Source organism: Schistocerca piceifrons, chromosome X (genome assembly GCF_021461385.2).
Source record: "Schistocerca piceifrons isolate TAMUIC-IGC-003096 chromosome X, iqSchPice1.1, whole genome shotgun sequence".
NCBI classification, from domain to species: Eukaryota; Metazoa; Arthropoda; class Insecta; order Orthoptera; family Acrididae; genus Schistocerca; species Schistocerca piceifrons.
In genome coordinates, this window is record NC_060149.1 from 210,633,195 (window position 1) to 210,653,391 (window position 20,197).

The following is a 20,197-nucleotide window of genomic DNA, read 5'->3' on the forward strand; positions in this document are numbered from 1 at the left end:
AAGATGATGATGATGATTTGAGGAAGGTTAAAGAGCTATACAATTGCAAATTTTCAGCACTATATTGTCAATATCACACTCGACACTAACTGAAGGTAAAGAACCTTAGTGCTTTGTAAAGGTTTTCACAAACTATATGCGCTACCTGTTCACCGAATATTTTGGCTATGACAAAGCTTTCAACCATTAACTGTTGCTCACAAACGCATACAAATCAACAGTGCTATAGGAATTGCAGATTTCTTTAAATGAAATTTCAGTAATTTTCACACATTTCATATCAGTAAATGAAGTATGGATTGATTGTTACACGTCAAAACAGGATTGACAAAGAGTGAAAAATTATATGGACATTACAAAAGTGCAATCTGCAGGAAAAATCATGGCAACCAGTTATGGGAATTCTCATGGTGTGACACGCACAGAGTAAGTCTCCAAGAGCAAACATCTACATCTTCCAAAGAAGGTGCCTCTTTTCCACAAAGACAACACACCCTTATACAAATCTCTGACTGTTCAAGTCATCCAAAAATCTCCTGTCACAGCATATACTCTGAAGTAACAAGGAAACTGGTATAGTCATGCATATTCAAATACAGATATATGAAAACAGGCACAATACGGCGCTGCGGTCGGCAACGCCTATATAAGACAGCAAGTGTCTGGTGCAGTTGTTAGATCAGTTACTACTGCTACAATGGCAGGTTATCAAGATTTAAGTGAGTTTGAATGTGGTGTTATAGTCGGCGCACGAACGATGGGGCACAGCATCTCTGAGGTAGCAATGAAATATATTTCTTTTCTCTTATGACCATGTCACAAGTGTACTATGAATATCAGAAATCTGGTAAAACATCAAATCTCCAACATCACTGCAACCGGAAAAATATCCTGCAACAATGGGACCAATGATGACTGAAGAGATTCGATGAAGTGCAACTCTTCCAAAAATTGCTGCAGACTTCAGTGCTGGGCCATCAGCAAGTGTCAGCGTGTAAACCATTCAGCTAAACATCATTGATATGGGCTTTCAGAGCTTAAAGTCCCCTCGTGTGCTCTTGATGACTGCACAACACAAAGCTTCATGCCTTGCCTGGGCCCATCAACACTGACATTAGACTGCTGATGACTGGAAACATGTTGCCTGGTCAGACTAGTCTCATTTCAAATTGTATCGAGCGGATGGACGTGTACAGGTATGGAGACCACCTCATGAAACCAGGGACCCTGCATGTCAGCAAGGGACTTTTCAAGCTGGTGGAGGCTCTGTAATGGTGTGTCTAGATATGACTCTGACAGGTGACACATACATAAGCATCCTGTCTGATCACATGCATCCATTCATGTACATTGTGAATTCCAACGGACTTGGGCAATTGCTACAGAGTGGCTCCAGAAACACTCTTCCGAGTTTAAACACTTCTGCTGGCCACCAATCTCCCCAAACATGAACATTATTGAGCGTATCTGGCATGCCTTGCAACATGCTGTTGCAGAAGATATCCCCACCCCCTCGTACTCTTACAGATTTACAGATAGCCATGCAGGATCCATGGTGCAATTCCCTCAAGCACTACTTCATACATTAGTCAAGTTCATACCACGTCATGTTGTGGCACTTCTGCGTGCTTGTGGGAGCCCTACACAATATTAGGCAAGGGTACCAGTTTGTTTGGCTCTTCAGGGTACGAGTATGAAACTTTCTGGCAAGTTAAAAATGTGTGCCATATCAGGACTAACTTGAATCCTTTGCCTTTCATGGAAAAATGCTCTAATGACTGAACATCAATAGATAACTCGTGACTTGCCTTCACACCTTTGCTATTGCTGTTCTCTCTCTCACCTTCCTTCATTCTGGGATATGTAAGTTTATTTACTGGGCACTATCTGTAGTTGTGAGAACTCCGTCTTCAGGTCACAACTGGACCATCTGACCGTTGTATCGTCCTCAGCTGAGGATTCAAATAGGAGGGGCGTGTGGTCAGCACATCACTCTACTGGTTGTTATAATTGTTTTCTTTGATCGAAGCCACTACTATTTGGTCGAGTAGCTCCTCAATTGGCATCACGAGGCCGAGTGCACCCCGAAAAATGGCGAAAGCATATGGTAGCCCGGATGGTCACCCATTCAAGTGCCAACCACGCCTGACAGCGTTTAACTTCAGTGATCTGACAGGAACCAGTGTATCCAATGCAGTAAGGCTGTTGCCTGTAGTTGTGACCATAATTCAAAAATCTACACAATACATTCACAGAGAGACCAGAAGTTGTATTGTCTCTAAATCTAATATAATTGCCTGCTACTAGCTAGCTTGTTTCTTTCACCAAAGATTTGGCAACGAATTTCAAGGTCAGAGCAAAATAATATTGAAATATTTCCAGAATGAAATTTTCACTATGCAGCAGAGTGTGTGCTGATACAGAAGTTCCTGGCAAGCTAAAACTTTGTGCGGGACTGAAACAAACTCAGAACCTCTGCCTATCGCAGTCAAGTGCTCTATTGCTATATTCAATCTTCCAGGTGTGCTAGTCTTGCAAGTTTCACGGGAGAACTTCTGTGAAATTTGGAAGATAGGGGACATGATACTGCTGGAAATAAAGCTGCGAGGACATGTCATGAGTTGTGTTTGGGTAGCTCAGTTGCTAGAGTACTTTCCCACAAAAGGTAAAGATCCTGATTTTGAGTCTTGGTCCAGTACACAGTTTTAATCTGCCAGGAAGTTTCAGTATTTAAATATATTCCTTCTCTATGGAAAATCAAGGCTGCAGTACAATGACATATATGAGAGTAGTTTATTACTAGCAAAATCAAAGAGGTTCTGGGCAGCAGACAGTCACATAGAAAATAACAACAACTTGCCAAGCTTCTGGACAAAGCCACAGTTTATCTAATTTACTTCAGGAAAATGCTGGAATGTTTCCTATTATAAGACAATGGATGGCTACATGCCTGATCCCTGTCACACTAGCTCTGTAAATAACAAATGACAGATGTGTATGATTCACGTTTTTTGTTCTTAAAATGTAATAGTATGACACGTCCAAAATCATGACGAAACTGATCCATGTGTCTGAGATGTCTAATATGTTAACTTCTCTTCACAAAGCTACATGGTACACATATTCCAATATCCTTGAAACACATACTACTTAGTATCTACCACCAAATTTTCAATGTCTTGTGATGATAGGATGTCACATCTGACAGCCTTTGAAATCTACTTTTAAGATGTCTTAAGTCCCCTGATTTAGCTAGTGTGAATTATTTTTCTGTAATCATGTCAATAATATTATTGTACCTGTGGATTTTATGGAAAATATGGCTTCTGAGTACTAATCTACTTTTTTTTTTTAAAAAAAAAAAGGCTAACATAAAATATTTTTACGGAAGAGGAGGAATAGCATGCATTATGCCTATTTAGGAGACAAACACCACACAAACAATTTGGTTGGACTTAATAGTCTGTAAATTGCTAGATCACCATCAATCAAATACAATGTACATTGGACACGCATAGTGGGCACAATCAGCACTACTCACTTTGAGGGTATTGTGATAGAATTTAGTTGAGTGATTTAAGGATATCTTAGCAAACCTAAATCACAGCAGTCAGAGAGGGTCTTAAATCAGGTTTTTCTGGAATCAAATATCTGTTCTTTATCACTCTGGCACATTATTCAATATACATCTACTCAGCACACAATGTAATGAGAATGTACCCATTTCATAACCTCTTATAAATGTAAGTAGTTTCAAAATGTATTGCCTTGTATTGAGTTGAAAGTGAACAATATTGAAATAAGAAATACAGTCAATAAAAACAATCACAATGAAGGCATGCCTGCCTGTTGCGAATGAAGCACACCAACATAGAAACATTTTTAAAATAATGAAATTATATTATTTCACAGCAAAAACTGATCATTTATTTGGGGAGAAGGGAGATGCACTGTAGAATAAAATAAATAAATTGGACAGGAAAAGGGTGAAGAATTTTTAGCAAACATTCCCAAAATTCTTGACAAAAAGTAAACACTGCACATTCACATTTTCATTTTTCAGCAGGGTTCAATATCTACCACACAATCAAATGATGTGAGTCAAAATATACATTTACAGTAGATGCTTTCTGAACCTAAATAAACGCAAAATCTCACACATCAGCTACATAAAACAAGCATTCGGCATATTATGAGTAAGGTAACATTCAAATTATCCTGTATGGGACACACACAATTTTACCGAACACACTTCAACACTTCACACAAGAATTCGTTATCTGCCTCACATCTGAATGTGACACAAATAACTTACCATTTTCCAAGCAGTTGCTGATGTCCATAGGGCTGAATAAAAGCAATGGGTTTAATGCTTTATTGTATTATTATTTTACACACTCTTACATTCTATGTGTAGCAGACACAATGACTGCAATGGCTCACAGTACAATTAATTTACTTTCACTTTAATAATCTATTATAATAAATATATTATCCAGTTGTGGCCACTTATAGCAAAACATGACTTTTGTAAATGTCAAAGCACAGGCACTGGAATATACTTTAGATTCAAAAAACTGCTGGATGATGCTGTAAGATTTTTTCAGCCACATTCAGCTACATACTGAAACTCACAAATATGCAGCCATTGTATCATCTACCATGATTTAAAGTATACTGTTAAAAAATGGCAAATACAGCACACACACTTTTTTATGAGAAAACAATTATAATTTTCAGCTTATTTTTCTCTACTTATGTTATGATGCTTACAGTCTGATGCAGGCCTTGACAGTTGAAACCACTTTGTTCTCTTGCAAGTCAAGTGTTTAAGTTGGTTGGTGGTTAAGGGACTAATAGCAAGGTCACCAGTCCTTCAGTCAAGATGTAGTTCATCTTTAGTTAGTGATGTCAGCCAGAAATTTGATGAAATTAAGAAAAGAATGTAGGATACGTAAGATTAAGGCACTGAAACCAATATTGATGCTTGAGCTGAGTAATAATTTAAAGAAAAGTGAAGATATACAAGTTGGGCAAGTATATATATGTAGGTCAGAGTAGATGAGGTGTTTCCCATGGCTCATCTGTGGCGAGAGAAATGCCACCTGCATCCGAGCCCCACCAACCCAGTTAAGGCTGAAGAGAATTATGCAGAACAGAATGCATTCTAGCCAGAAAATTCCTACAGTAAAAGTGACAAAGCTATAAATGTAACGGGCATCAGATATACTGACAATAAAAATAAAGTGAAACAAATAATGCAGTCAGTAGCTGGGAGTAGGCAGGCAAATGTCCCACTGGCTCTGCATGTGACAGGATCCAACCCTTCCACAGCCACTGCACTGCTGGTCTACTATAGTCTCGAAGTGTTAAAGGAAGGAAGGAAGGATGGATGGATGGATGGATGGATGGAAAGTAGAAGGAATATTAGGGTTTAATGTTCCATAGACATCAAGGTCATTAGAGATGGAAAACAAGCATGAATTTTTTCAAGGGTGGGGAAGAAAATTGGCTGTTATCTTTCCACAGAACCATCCCGGCATTTTCCTGGAGACATTAACAGATATCGCAGATAACCTAAATCAGGATGGTTGGACACACATTTGAACCATTCTCTCCGCAAATGCGAGTCCAGTAGTCCAGTGTGCTAAGTTTTGCTTACAACTGCACCATGTTGCTCGGTGCAACCACCATGTGGAGTGGTTCATTACATAAAATAAAACTATAGTTTTATCTAGTATGACCAGTGTGAAGGTAAAATCAGAGGGGGGTTCCTACAGGCAGGAATGGAAGGAGAAGCACTGTGCAGCAGTAGTCTCCTCGATAATGCAGGGTTCATTGGAGCGAACATTAGCCCAACAGATGTTGTTTATCTTTGAGTGAGGTGTCATCTTGTTTGTACCAAAATACCCACAACTGGAATCGTCAGAGTGAATGTTCAGTGAGTAATTGCTTCTCTCACTGAACAGTCAGCCAGTGCATTCCCTGGGATACCCACACAACTCACAACACAGAGAGAGAGAAATGAGCAGGCAATATAACTGAAGTCAGAAAGATGTCATGAATAGCAATTATCAAAGGAATAGAAGGGTAACATCAATCAGTAGTCTGGAGACCGCTCACAAAGTCACTACAGATTTAGCATGGTCAACAGAGGTCTGTTTAATAAAATGTACATCTCTACTAATGGCTACTAGCCCTGTCGTAAAAACACCACACATTCGTAGCAACAAATGTTGTTCCTGACCGATGGATGATCTTAGAACCATCAGTGTAAATCTGAATCAACATCTACTTACATGCTCCACAAGCAACAATATGGTGCATGGCAGAGTGTACCCTGTACCACTACTAGTTATTCCCTCTCTGGAAGTGTGGGGAAAATGACTGGGTACATGCCTCCACAGAGGCCATAATTTCTCTGACCTTGCCTTTTTTTCCAAGGTCCTTCTGTTATGGTAGCAGTAGTGTGGTTAGCCACAAATACCAATTCTCTATATTTTCTCAATAGTGTTTCACGAAAAGAGAGTCATCTTCCCCCAGGGATTCCCACTTGATTTCATGAAGCATTTCCAAAACATTTGTGTGGTGATCAAACCTGCCAGGAACAAATCTAGCAGCTTGCCTCTGAATTACTTCACTGTTTCCTCAAATATGAGCTGGTTGGGATCCCAAACACACTACCAGTACTCAAGAATGAGTCTCCTTTACAGATGAGCTACATGTCCTAGAATTCTCTCAATAAACTGAAGCTACCCATTCATCATCTCTACTATCATCTCTACATGCTCATTCCATTTCGTAGTTCCTTTCAGAATTACACATAGGTATTTAATCAATGTGTATGTGTCAAGCAGCACACCATTAATACTATTTCTGAACATTACAAGATTTTTCCCCACTCATCTACATCAACTTACTTTCATCCATGTTTACAGCAAGCTGCTATTCATCCCATCAGATACACATTCTGTCTAAGTCATCCTGTATCTTCATGCAGTCACTCTAAGATGATACATTCCCATACACTACAACATTATCAGCAAACAGTTATAGACTGCTGCTCACCCTATCTGTCAGGTCATTTACGTACATAAGAATTCCTATCACAATTGCCTTACACACTCCTGATGTTGCCTTTGTCTCTGATGAACACTGCAGTGGCTCACACTGTCAAGTGTTTTTTGGAGATCTAGGAAACTGGAATCTGCCTGTTGCCCTTCACCTGTGGTTCACAGGATATCATGTGAGAAAAGGGCAAGCCGAGTTTCACACGAGTGATGGTTTCTAAATCTGTGTTGATTTACAGACAGAATTAGTTCTGTGTCAAGAAAATTTATTACATTTAAACTTAGAATATGCTCAAACTTCTGCAGCCAGCCAATGCTAAGGATACTGGTCTGCAGCTATGCAGGTCTGTTCTTTTATCCTTCTTATATACAAAAGTCACCTGCACTTTTTTCCAGTCACTTGGAACTTTCTGCTGGACAAGAGATTCACGATAAATGCAAGCTAATTAAAGGGTCAATGACACACAATATTCTCTGTAAAACCAAACTGGCATTCTGTCCAGACATGGCAACTTACTTGTTTTCAACTCCAGAGACACTTTTTTCTATGTCCTCCACACAAGAGTGTGTGTGACGGTCAATCAATGGTATGTCTGTATGATCCTCCTACGTGAATAATAATTTTAAACACAAAATTTAATACTTCATCTTTCCTTTTGCTCTCTTATACTGCCACACCAGACTGGACTGGTTTACAAGTATGTGGATAGAAGCCTCCGACCTACTTCCTGACCTTATGTAGGATTGCAACTTTCTCGTGTTCTCAGCAAGATCCGTCACTAAGGTATGACAGCACCCTGACACTCCTGAAGAGCTGAGAGAAACAGATGCTGCAAGGTCAAGCACGTAACAAACTTTAGATCCTTGAAATATATTGCTCATTTCAAGGGACTTAGGTGGAGGTCCCAGCAGAAGGCCTCAGGGTACTTTCCAACTGGCAATCCCATCCAACAGTGGTTACCAGGGTGTCGGAACCCTTGCACACAAGAATTTGATACATTGGATGATTAGGAAATTATTGGATGGTGATCGTGTGAGTGAGAGTCGGTACTGTCAAAACTGAAGAGGGAAGATCCCTGCTTCGGCAAGGAGAATGTCTATAGGATTTGTTTGGATGGCGCCAGTGGTGAGTCTTACTCCAGATGATGGACTAGGTCTAATAATTTCAAAGCTGAAGTTGCTGCTGAACCATAAACCCGAAAGCCACAGACCAATCAGGATGAGTGCCAAGGAAGCAGAGAGCATTAAAGATTCACATGCAGCTAGTCTTTAGTTGACAAATATGGGCAGCTTTTTTTTTTACCGTTAAAAAGGAGTTCCAAAAATTGGGGCTGTACAACAATGAACAAGTGCTATGTACCCTAGCAGATTTCTGCATCAACATGTACCATGCTACAATGACTCACATTTTAATGGGGGAGAACTGGAAGTAATGGAAGGAGGTCCAAGATGAGACCCCGTAGATGATACCTAGGAGATAAGAGTTCTGCCAGGGAAACAGTTAGCAGCTATACCAAATGTGAAAGTCGTCAATATACAGAATGAGGGTGACCAGTGGTCCTAAGGTCACTAGCCTCCGATGGCAACGAGGCAGAGTGTAACACTCAGCATGGAACTCTGCGGGACACCATTGTCTTCAATCCGTGAGGAGCTGAGTAATTACAAACTCTAAACTGAAACAACCAGTGGAATAAACACTTATGAATAAACATCAGTAGACGCAATGAGGTGTTGCCATTTAGAGAAACCCTGTTAGATTTCTGTTTCCAACCTAACCAGATGGTCAGTTATGGATGATCCTGTTCAAACTACACTGATGTGGGGACGAAAGATCCTGTGAATTAAAAACACAGTATATTCACTGGCCTACCATCCTTTCAAGCAGTTTGTAGATAACGTTGCTGAGGCTAGTCAGTTGGTAGCTTTTGGTGGACATTGTGTTTTTGTCTGCCGTAAGATTGGGATGGTGACACTATCTCTCCATTTCAAGGTAATACACCTCCTATCCACATATGGTTGAAGACTATGAGAGCAGATGGAGCCTGTGAGTCACATTCAGATGTTGGATCATCTGATTATGAATCAAATCATGGCCTGGGGCCATACTGTGCAATGAGTCAAGAGCCTGAAGCAGATCCCAGTTGGTGAAAGGTTCATTATGTAATTCAGTGTGATGGAGGGGGTGATGGATAGGGCAATATCTTCAGCTCATTTCTTATTCATTTGAAAGATAGTCAGGTAAGGACAAAATGCTGATGCTGTCACAAAATGAGTCAAGATGATCTGTAACAAATGACACATTGGTACAAACATCACCATGAAGGAAGAGATCTGGAACATTTGTTGATATTTGACAGCCCAGAAGACTATGCAGCTTGGCCCACATCTGGTATGAAGAGATACTCCTTTCCAAAGAGGAGATGTAGCACTCCCACATTCCTTCTTACTGTGTTTAAATAGTGAGCCTCAGCACTACCTGTGGAGGAGATCACTTGAGGTATTGTAGGATCCTTTGATAATTCTTAATAGTTGTCACAATATCTTTAGTCCACCATGGTACTGGCCAAAAATGGAGGAGGCCTATAGAAAGGGAACAGCAGTCCCAGGGATACGGGTGCTCACATCAGAGATGTTTCCCGCATACTCATTAGTACTTTCTAACAGAAATGTGGTAAAGATGACAGCAACAGAATACAATTGCCAGTTGGCCCATTTAAGAGCCCAACATGGTAACTGATCCAACAGGCAGTGACAGGGAAGTGAAAGGATCACCAAAAAGTGGTCACTGTCACAAAGATCATTATATAGCAACTATTGTGGCGAAGCCACGAGATTGGGGGAAAAGATAGTAAGGTCAAAAAGGTGCCATGTATGGAACTTAAGTGAGCAGCAGTACTGACATTGAGAATAGACAGATCAAGATCAGAAAGAAGCTGCTCAATCAGAAGGCCCCTATCACATGAAATGGCAGTCCCCCAGAGGAGGTGATGCACTCAATGTCCTACGTGTAAGAAAAGTGGTGGGGAGGGAGTTATTGAATTAAGGTGGTCATCTCAAGACAAGTGCCCTGCCTAAGGGTAAATAAATGTTACAAATGGTGATCACTGGGTCATTTGCCCTCGCACTGCTAATGCTTCCAACATTGTACAGGAGGGTTCACTGACAACATCTGTTGAAGCCAGAACTCTCCAGATGCACTTTCCGGGCCAGTATGATTTCAACAATGTATGGCAACCTCAAAGAGTTTGGGTATGGTCTCCAGTCTAGCGCGTTTCTTGGGTAGCAACACAGATAAGGAAACAAGAGGGAATTAGATATTGTTGCTCTGGTAGGTGAAAGCAATATCAAATGCAGTTCCACTGGATCTTCATGTTGAAGCTATCCTGGTTAGGAGTGATGAGCTAAAGGAGACAGATCCCTGCCCTGAATCGCTATCTGTGACCAGTGGGAGTGGATCATCATCAACGAACATCAGTATGGAGTCAGACAGCATGGGAGAATCTGGTACCACCAGAGTCATCATAGTTACCCTCTCCTGAAATTTCTTCTTCTTCATTTTCACAACTTTTTTCAGTAAGGAAGGAAGATTAGTGTTTAATATCCTGTCTACAATGAGGTTACTAGAGATAGAACACAAATTCGAATTAAAAAAGGATGAGGAAAGAAATCAGCCTTTCAAGGAAAAGCCTTAAGCAATTTAGAGAAATCACACAAAACCTAAATCAGGATGGCCAGATGCAGGTCTGAACCATTATCCTCTTGAATGCAAATAGTGGCAGTCAAGATTCTCATGAGGGCTTAGCTACTGTACAAATGGGAGAAGAGTGGACAGCCCTAGGACCCACAGTCCATGGCTTCTTCAGCCACTGGCTTGTGTCACAACTTTGAGTTGTGGATTACTGGAGAGAGTGTTCCTGAGAGAGAGCCCTGTCACCGACAGATACCAGTGGAGGATCTTGCTCATGTGGCCGGGTGGAGGGAGTGGTTTCCGAAGCTGGTGCTGCAGGAACCGTAACAGGGTACAGCCTACTGCCCTCATGGTCAAGTTTATTTGTGTAACTATCAGATGTCAACAATGAGGGAATAAATACACCAGGTACTGCAGATGACCTGGCCACAGTAGTGGAATAGGCCAATACCATTGAGACTAAAGATAATCGCTCATATTTTTCCAAGAGGTTGGCCACAGTCTACATAAACTGGGTCATTTGTACACCAGGAAGATACATGCCCAAAGCATTGGCATTTAAAGCATCGTGTTGGGGGTGGAAAGTACAGCTTCTTCACATTGCAGCACTAACAAATGATTTTTACCTTTTCTGTAAGTGAATCAGCCTCAAAAGTGAGGATGAAAGTGCCAGTGTTTATTTTGTCATCTGTAGAGTTTTGACATATACAACATAAAAAGTGGATCCCTCATCTCTGGTGGGTGGTGGTGGTGGTGGTGGTGGTGGTGGTGGTGGTGGCAGAAAAAAAGTAGGTATGCTCAGCTTCCCAATCCATTGGACAGACAGTCAACAGGGTTGCATGTGTTCCCCACATGAGACTTTGTGGAAAGGTTTAGTAGAAGACACCGGTACACAGCATGGTGATCATGAACTGTGGCCTACAACCATTCCTCTACTTGACAGTCAAATACTGGTGATGAAAATTATGATCTGTAGCATGATTAAAACCAGTATCACCTAGCCCAATGTCACAACACTACTACAGATTAGTAACCTCAACTATAAATTTTCTTCCCCCGCCCCCCCCCTCCCTCTATTTATTATATGGCCCCTGTAATGAGTGCAGTGTTGAGCTTTAAATGAATCTTCAGATGGTGCTACACTATATTTGAGTCTACATGATACACAAACTGCAGAATCTTGAGAATTATCAACTGAGAGCAATACACAGCTTGGAAGATCAGTGCAATACACTGATGCAGCCACCAATAACCTAGTCTGACGAGTCAATATATATACTTGTAAAACACGTGTTTTACAGTATCTTCTGTCTGCCACCATTTAACACACAAATGATGATCTGCTTATGGTCTTAAATTCCTATCCCATCTCTCTCCTCCCCTTACCCCATTCCCTATTATTTCTCCAACCCACACACAAAGTAACTTCTTCCAACCTCTGCTAAAGCCAATGTTGGTATATTAATGCTTCATGTTTGTAAATAAGCACGAATATTCTTTACTGTTCCTTATGAAGTTCCCTTATGGGACTATCAGTAAGAGTCATTTTCTTGAAGTAATGTAGGCCACTAGTAGCAAAATGTTACTTTAACTCTTAAAAAGGATCAAATAACAACGAAAGAAATGCAAGATCAGGCATGAACAAAAGCTTAGCAAAATTCATAGGGACAGTATTTTCAAGTTGCAATATTATGTTCAAATGCAAGATTTCTATTTTTATGTGCAGCTATCGCCATCTAGATTAAAAGTGATATCAGCTCCACATCATTTGTTCATATATTTATTCCAAATTTAATACAAAAACTTAGCTACTAGTATCAGATAAAGATTAGTACATTATTATTGAATTACATATGCTTTTCTTAAGGAAAGCATCCATCTCTTTTCATGTACAGATCATATATGAAAAATATGAAGGCTATTTGTAATTCTAAGTGTGAAGTAAATACACACAGCACTCTTATGCATGTAATACATGTAACACATATTCCTACTGGTTACTCAAATATTACTGATTCACTCAAACATGACTGAGCACAATCAGTACTACTCACTAAACATAATACATACCGTATGTGTCCCGAGTCACCAGAACTGCTTTGTCTACTGTGTTGGGACTGGCTATTTAGAGAGCTGTATCCCGAGGCACGACTCATTTGGCTCGTATTGGAAGAGTTTCGTGAATGACCCAATTCATGAGTTTCATCAACTTCAGGTGCTACTGATACTGTACCCTCTGGTTGTTCCTGAGGTTCTGTAGCACCCTGCCCCGCTCCTGATATCAGTTCTGCAAAGAAAAGATGAACACAATCTTTTCACACACTGTTAAAACCTATTTAAATGTGGAGTTACAACATGTGCTTAATGTAAGTAAGTGACACATTAAGTTACCAATACACTACATGGAACCAGAAAGAGTAAATGAGTGACTGCATTATTCCGTCATTCATTTGTGGCAGCTGGCAACACTACCACTGCCGATTCCCCTCCTCCATCTCTCATACTATTACAAAACAATTTAACTCAGGATATGTTTTCTGAAACGAGATTTCAAAAGAGCCATAATATATATTCTCTAAATTTGAATTATTCATTCACACAAAAACTCCTAATAGTGTTATGAGCACAAATATTTCCCAAGAGAATCGGTTAGTAGACCCAAAAAATACAGTTATAAGTACAAAGAAACGCCAAATAACATAGTCTACCAAGTTCTTATTTGGTTGATAAAACCACACGTTTAACATAGATACAATGACAGAATTCACACGTGTAAAAATGGGAAAAAAACCACCTAACCACCTGAATTTTGTCAAATAATTCATGTCCAATATTGTGATAAAGTTACTGTTTTCTAGTCATATGATGCCTTAAAAATTTTACATTTATTTTTAGATTATTTTGGAGTAGTGATACACACAATTCTAAGCACTAAAGAACTGCATTGTAAGAGCACATCTTGGTGCCATAATCCACAGTGGAAAAACTATTTTCACAAGTTATCTTTCATTATCATTATGCTCATCAGTTTAAAAAAAAGCAGAGGAAGATTTGGGTTTGATATCCTGTCAATGATGAGGTTGTAAAGATCTCCAAAAGAGGCAGGGTGATGAAGCAAATTAGGTATGTCATTTTTATCACATAAAACCTAAATCAGAATAGCCAGATGGTAATTTGAATACCATTCTCAAATTCAACACTATTGTGCTAGTTACTTTATTGCCCCATTCAGTAATTAAAACAAACTGCACAACTGAAAATACTTTGATTATAAAGGAAAAATAAAAAGGATTCGGAAAAATCATCTACATGGGTATATCCTATCATCATTTGTCTACACAGCCATTGTTTCATTCTACACACTTTTGATATAATGTCAAGCCTTATGGTGACAATGTGCAAGGTCAGTGCCATAATAAGTCATATTTTATCTAAAGTTTATACCACTAAGGCATAGAAGCTGCTTCTGTCTTTGATGTATAAATGATCCTCCTTCCATTTTCATGGTCATCTTGCCCCAGTCTGCTGCTGTGTATATCCATTCATGGCCATATGGCCACTATCTTTTTGTGAGTCATATAATTCTGTAATCACGGGCTACTGATTACATTTTCTGTGTGCATATATTTGTAACTGAACAGAAGAGTTTTGGAATAATCAGTTGCATCCACATACAGAAAACCACCCAGGAATTCAGTTAACATGATTTAGTAACACTGCATCTACATGGATACCCTGCAAATCACATTTAAGTGCCTGGCAGAGGGTACATTGAACCACCTTCACAATTCTCTATTATTCCAATCTCGTGTAGAGCGTGGAAAGAATGAACACCTATATCTGGACTAGAAATTGAGACTTGGTCCTCCTGAATAGGAAATGTTCATGTCATTATCAAAACAATGAATTACAACACACATCCAGTTTTCTGAGGTCACCAGAACTGTGCAGTGATTGGCAGCCACACAGTTTCTACAGTCCTGAGAGCTTACACACAGAACTCATCAATAACAAGAAAGATGTTCATTTGATTCATACCTCAGGCACTTTTCAATGCATTTACCTGCTGTTGTTACAAACAGAGCAGTGCACTAAAAAAAATTTTTGTGATGTATAAATTAAAAAGCAATCAGCACAAATTATGTACCATCAGCTGGAAATATGATCTGCATATGAAAGGTGATGAAAACCATAGACATACTGTTTGGCACTAACATAATTTATGACAGCGTATCAAAGATAATATTTCCATCTATCTTTGCTACGTTGCTATGTTACTCTGAGGTGCTTTAGGGGAATCTAACTAATTAGTGAAGTGGATTAGCTGTACCACACTCATCTTCAGTGTGAGCAAAGGACAACTGCTGCTAATCAGTATATGATAACAGAGACTGTGTGTCTGAGAACATCTTTAAAATATGAATTTCAGTTTCAAGTTTTGATTAACACTCATGTCCTGGAGTTTTTAACATTCAGTTTTACACATTTCCCTTCCCTCATGTTCTGTTACTATTGATAATTATGTATCATACCTAATATAAAAACAGACTCAGAATCAGAATTTTATTGTCCCATAACATACATGGTAAATCACTGATTTACACTACAGGAGACTCATCGAGCTTATAAATATAATAGACTATACACAGAATACAACATTTACTAGAATGAAATATTTGAATATATGCACTACTGATTTCTATCCTGCTCAAATGGTCAGATCATCATTAAAAAATTCATCAACAGATTAATAGAATTTTTGTACCAGAGTGCTATATAATTTTCTTTTTACTGAACCACTTTCAATCCCTTGAAAATCTGTCTGTTTTTTAACTTATTGTATATTTTCATTCCTATATATTGTGGGGTCCGTGAGTAGGAAATATGAAACTTTCTTTATTTCTAGTATCATAACTATGCTGGAAGTTATTTGGAGCAAACAATTCTGGATTATTATTTATGAAAAGAATTATATCATACAAATACGGTGAGGGAACACTTAGTATGGTTATGTCTCTTAGTAGTGGTCAACTAGATTCTCTTGGCTTTGCACTACACATGTTACTCATAATTTTATTTCTGTGAAGTTAATATTTTTGTCAAATTGCCAGCTTTTCCCCAAAAGACAATGCTGTATCTCACTATTGCCTCAATGTAGCTATAGTACACTACCTTTTTTATGTCTATGACAGTGACAATGGGTAAGACTGACATAGCAAATGCCAGGCTGTTCAGTTTACTTTTTAAATAGTCTATATGTGAGGACCACAGCAGATTTCTGTCCAACTGCATTCCTAAGAATTTAACACATTCTGCTTTGCTTAGTTCCACACTTCCATGCGTAATTTGAATATCATATATTTTAGACTGTTCTGTCTTAAACCGCATACGCAGTGTTTTGTGTTTTTCACACACACACACACACACACACACACACACACACACACACACACACTTTCTTTGGGAATTTCTTCCGCATTTTTATTTTCTATCAGTACTGATGTGTCATCAGCGAATAAAACTGAATGATGATTTATATTTACGTGTAAGTCACTTACGTAAAAAAGAAAAATTATTTACCATAGAAATTATCCTTGTGGTATCCCTTTGAGACAGTTCTCCATTTTGAGGACTATTTTCCTCTGTCTGATGTAACTACCCTTTCCTGTCCCTGTCAAATATAACAAACAACTCTGCAGCACTGCCTGTAATTCTGTATTTTTGCATTTTATATAATAGGTAATGGTGCACACAGTCGAACGCTTTGGGTGAGTCACAGAAGATCCCTGCAACTTTTTGTGGTTTATCTAAGATAGAACTAACTTTATTTATGAATTCATTAATTGCATAAATTGTACTTTCACCTTTCTGGAAGCCAAACTGATTTTTTTTCCAGTTACATTCAATTTGTGACAAATTTTGAATTTGTATTGCAAGGATCATTCCATATATTAGAGAACACAGGAATAAGGGAAATTGGACGGTAATTTCCTGCATCTTCTTTAAAGTCTTTTTTAAATAATTGTTTCACTTCCAGATATTTTAGAATGTCTGGAAAGTAGCCTGATTCAAGTGATTTATTAATTATTTCAGAGAGTGGATGTGCTATTATATTTGAAGGTACTGTGATGACTTTAACAGGTATTGCGTCCCATCCCATTGAATTTTTATTTTTTAGTTTTAATATACTATTTTTTTGCATATTTTACTGTTACTTTGTCAAATTTAATAAGAGTCCCATTCTTTCTCTGAGTTGACCCAAATAAATTTACATTATCTTGATAGGAGTTACATCTACATCAACATCAGATTTTGCTACTGTTATAAAATACTGGTTAAAATTTTCTGATATTTGAGCAGAATTTACAATTATGTCTTGTATCTTTATTTTAGAAATTTCCTGGTGGCTAGGACTGATTCCAAATTCAGATCTGACAACTGTGCATACTGCCTTGGATTTATTTCTGTGGTTTTTGCTAAGTATGGCATTTACCACTTCCTTTGCTGCTTGTACAACATTCCTAAATATTTTTAATAAGATTTAAAGAACTCAGGAATGTTATTGGATTTCAGCTCAGCATGTAGTTCTCTCTTTCTATTACTAGCTATTATTATGCCAGTAACTTTAGTTTATTACTTGTCTTTCTACGACAGACTCCAGGTGGGAAAGTTTCATTGAAAATATGTAAAAAGCTGTTTAAAAACTTATCAATTTTTTTAAACATGAGCTTTCATGTTGTAATGACCAACTTACCTGTCTCTATCTACAACAGAACAAGTTTACTGAACTGTCTTTTCATGTAACATCTCTTTCCATTTTCCTTATTTATTTTTAGTAATTCAATAAGTAAAGCAGAGTGATCCGAGATACCAGGATCTAAAGAAAATTTGGCAATGTCATTAAATGTATGCTACTGGCCATTAAAATTGCTACACCAAGAAGAAATGCAGGTGATAAACGGGTATTCATTGGACAAATATATTAAACTAGAACTGACATGTGATTACTTTTTCACACAATTTGGGTGCATAGATCATGACAAATCAGTACCCAGAACAACCACCTCTTGCCGTAATAACGGCCTTGATACGCCTCAGCATTGAGTCAAACAGAGCTTGAATGGCGTGTACAAGTACAGCTGCCCATGCAGCTTCAACACGATACCACAGTTCATCAAGAGTAGTGACTGGCATATTGTGACGAGCCACTTGCTCGGCCACCATTGACCAGACGTTTCCAATTGGTGAGAGATCTCGAGAATGTGCTGGCCAGGGCAGCAGTCGAACATTTTCTGCATCCAGAAAGGCCAGTACAGGACCTGCAACATGCGGTCGTGCATTATCCTGCTGAAACGTAGGGTTTAGCAGGGCTCAAATGGAGGGTAGAGCCACAGGTCGTAACACATCTGAAATGTAACATCCACTGTTCAAAGTGCCGTCAATGCCAACAAGAGGTGACCGAGACGTGTAACCAATTGCACCCCAACCATCACGCCGGGTGATACGCCAGTATGGCGATGATGAATACACGGTTCCAATGTGCGTTCACCACGAGGTCGCCAAACACAGATGCGACCATCATCAGGCTGTAAACAGAACCTGGATTCATCCAAAAAGATGACGTTTTGCCACTATGCGCCCAGGTTCGTCATTGAGTACACCATCGCAGGCGCTCCTTTCTATGACGCAGCGTCAAGGATAACCGCAGGCATGGCCTCCGAGCTGATAGTCCACGCTGCTGCAAACGTCGTCGAACTGTTCGTACAGATGGTTGTCGTCTTGCAAATGTCCCCGTCTGTTGACTCAGGGATCAAGACGTGGCTGCATGATCCGTTACAGCCATGCGGATGAGATGCCTGTCATCTCGACTGCTAGTGATACGAGGCCTTTGGGATCCAGCACGGCGTTCCGTATTACCCTCCTGAACCCACCGATTTCATGTTCTGCTAACAGTCATTGGATCTCGACCAACGTGAGCAGCAATGTCGCGATACGATAAACCGCAACCGCGATAGGCTACAATCCGACCTTTATCAAAGTCGGAAACGTGATGGTACGCATTTCTCCCCCGTACACGAGGCATCAGAACAACGTGTCACCAGGCAATGCCGGTCAACTGCTGTTTGTATATGAGAAATAGGTTGGAAACTTTCCTCATGTCAGCATGTTGTAGGTGTCGCCACCGGCACCAACCCTGTGTGAATGCTCTGAAAAGCTAATCATTTGCATGCCACAGCATCTTCTTCCTGTCGGTTAAATTTCGCGTCTGTAGCACGTCATCTTCATGGTGTAGCAATTTTAATGGCCAGTAGTGTATAATTTGTTAAAATATTGTCTATACACACTGTAGTTTGCTCATTTACTCTTGTTAAATCGCTGAAATGTAGTCTAAAGTCATATTATTAAATTAAGTCAACAAACTAAGTTGACAAGTCTGTTTCACTTGACATATCTACGTTAAAATCAGCAGCAATTACAATTTTTTCCCTCTTTTCTTTTATGAGTTTATGAAGAGGACACTGGAATTTCTCTAAAAATAATTTAGTCATATCACTACCTGGGATCTTATATACTGAGATAATAATAATATGTTGTTCTAGCTCTACACAGCAACATTCAAATGTAACTTCTTCATTAAGAAAATTAAAGTCGTATCTTTATATTCTAACAAGTTGTATACAGGAGTCACCACGGGTTCTGTTTTCCTACAAAAAAGGTTAGCTGCTGTAGATGTTTTCTAATTTGTTTAAAAGGGAGATCGAATCTTTCGTAAGCCAGAGTTCGTTTAGGCAAATGACTTTCATATTTTTTCCTTGTGAAAGAATAATTTTTAGCTCCACAATTTTCGTGATTTTATCTTGTGGACATGTTGCACTGAGGCCGTTTATGTTCCAAAGCATTAAAAATTAGGACTTACACTTACTTACAGTTTTAAACACGTCTTTCCCTGAACATCATTGTTCTTTTCTTACTGTATTCCCCCTCCCCCCATCGCTAGCTGTTAGTTTCCCCTGCTTCGAATAATTTACCGATTGAAATTGTGCTGCAACAAGAATGGTCCAAATACTGAATTCTGTGGACCACTGGTTGTAATTTTCTCCCACTGAAATCCTCATGAGCTACCTAACATACTACACCTCTTCGTATCAATTAGATACAGCATAAACCACTATCGTTTGGGATCCCTGTCAGGTCGGATTGAGGGAGGACATAGAAGCAATTCAGAGGCGGGCTGCTTGATTTGTTACTGGTGGGTTTGATCATCACGAGAGTGTTACGGAAATGCTTCAGGAACTCGGATGGGAGTCTCTAGAGGAAAGGAGGTGTTCTTTTCGTGAATCGCTACTGAGGAAATTTAGAGAACCAGCATTTGAGGCTGACTGCAGTACAATTTTACTGCCGCCAACTTACATTTCGCGAAAAAACCACAAAGATAAGA

At 39.2% G+C, this 20,197-nt stretch overlaps 1 protein-coding gene across 4 annotated transcripts in view; it reads right to left on the reverse strand.

The window, feature by feature from the left end:
• Positions 1-20,197, reverse strand: part of LOC124723107 (protein FAM102A) — a 478,486-nt gene that overhangs the window by 55,472 nt on the left and 402,817 nt on the right. For all 4 annotated transcript variants that reach the window (XM_047248290.1, XM_047248289.1, XM_047248288.1 and 1 more), the window contains exon 5: positions 12,829-13,045. In XM_047248290.1, the coding sequence (XP_047104246.1) occupies positions 12,829-13,045 (217 nt within the window). The remainder of the gene's footprint in view (positions 1-12,828; positions 13,046-20,197) is intronic.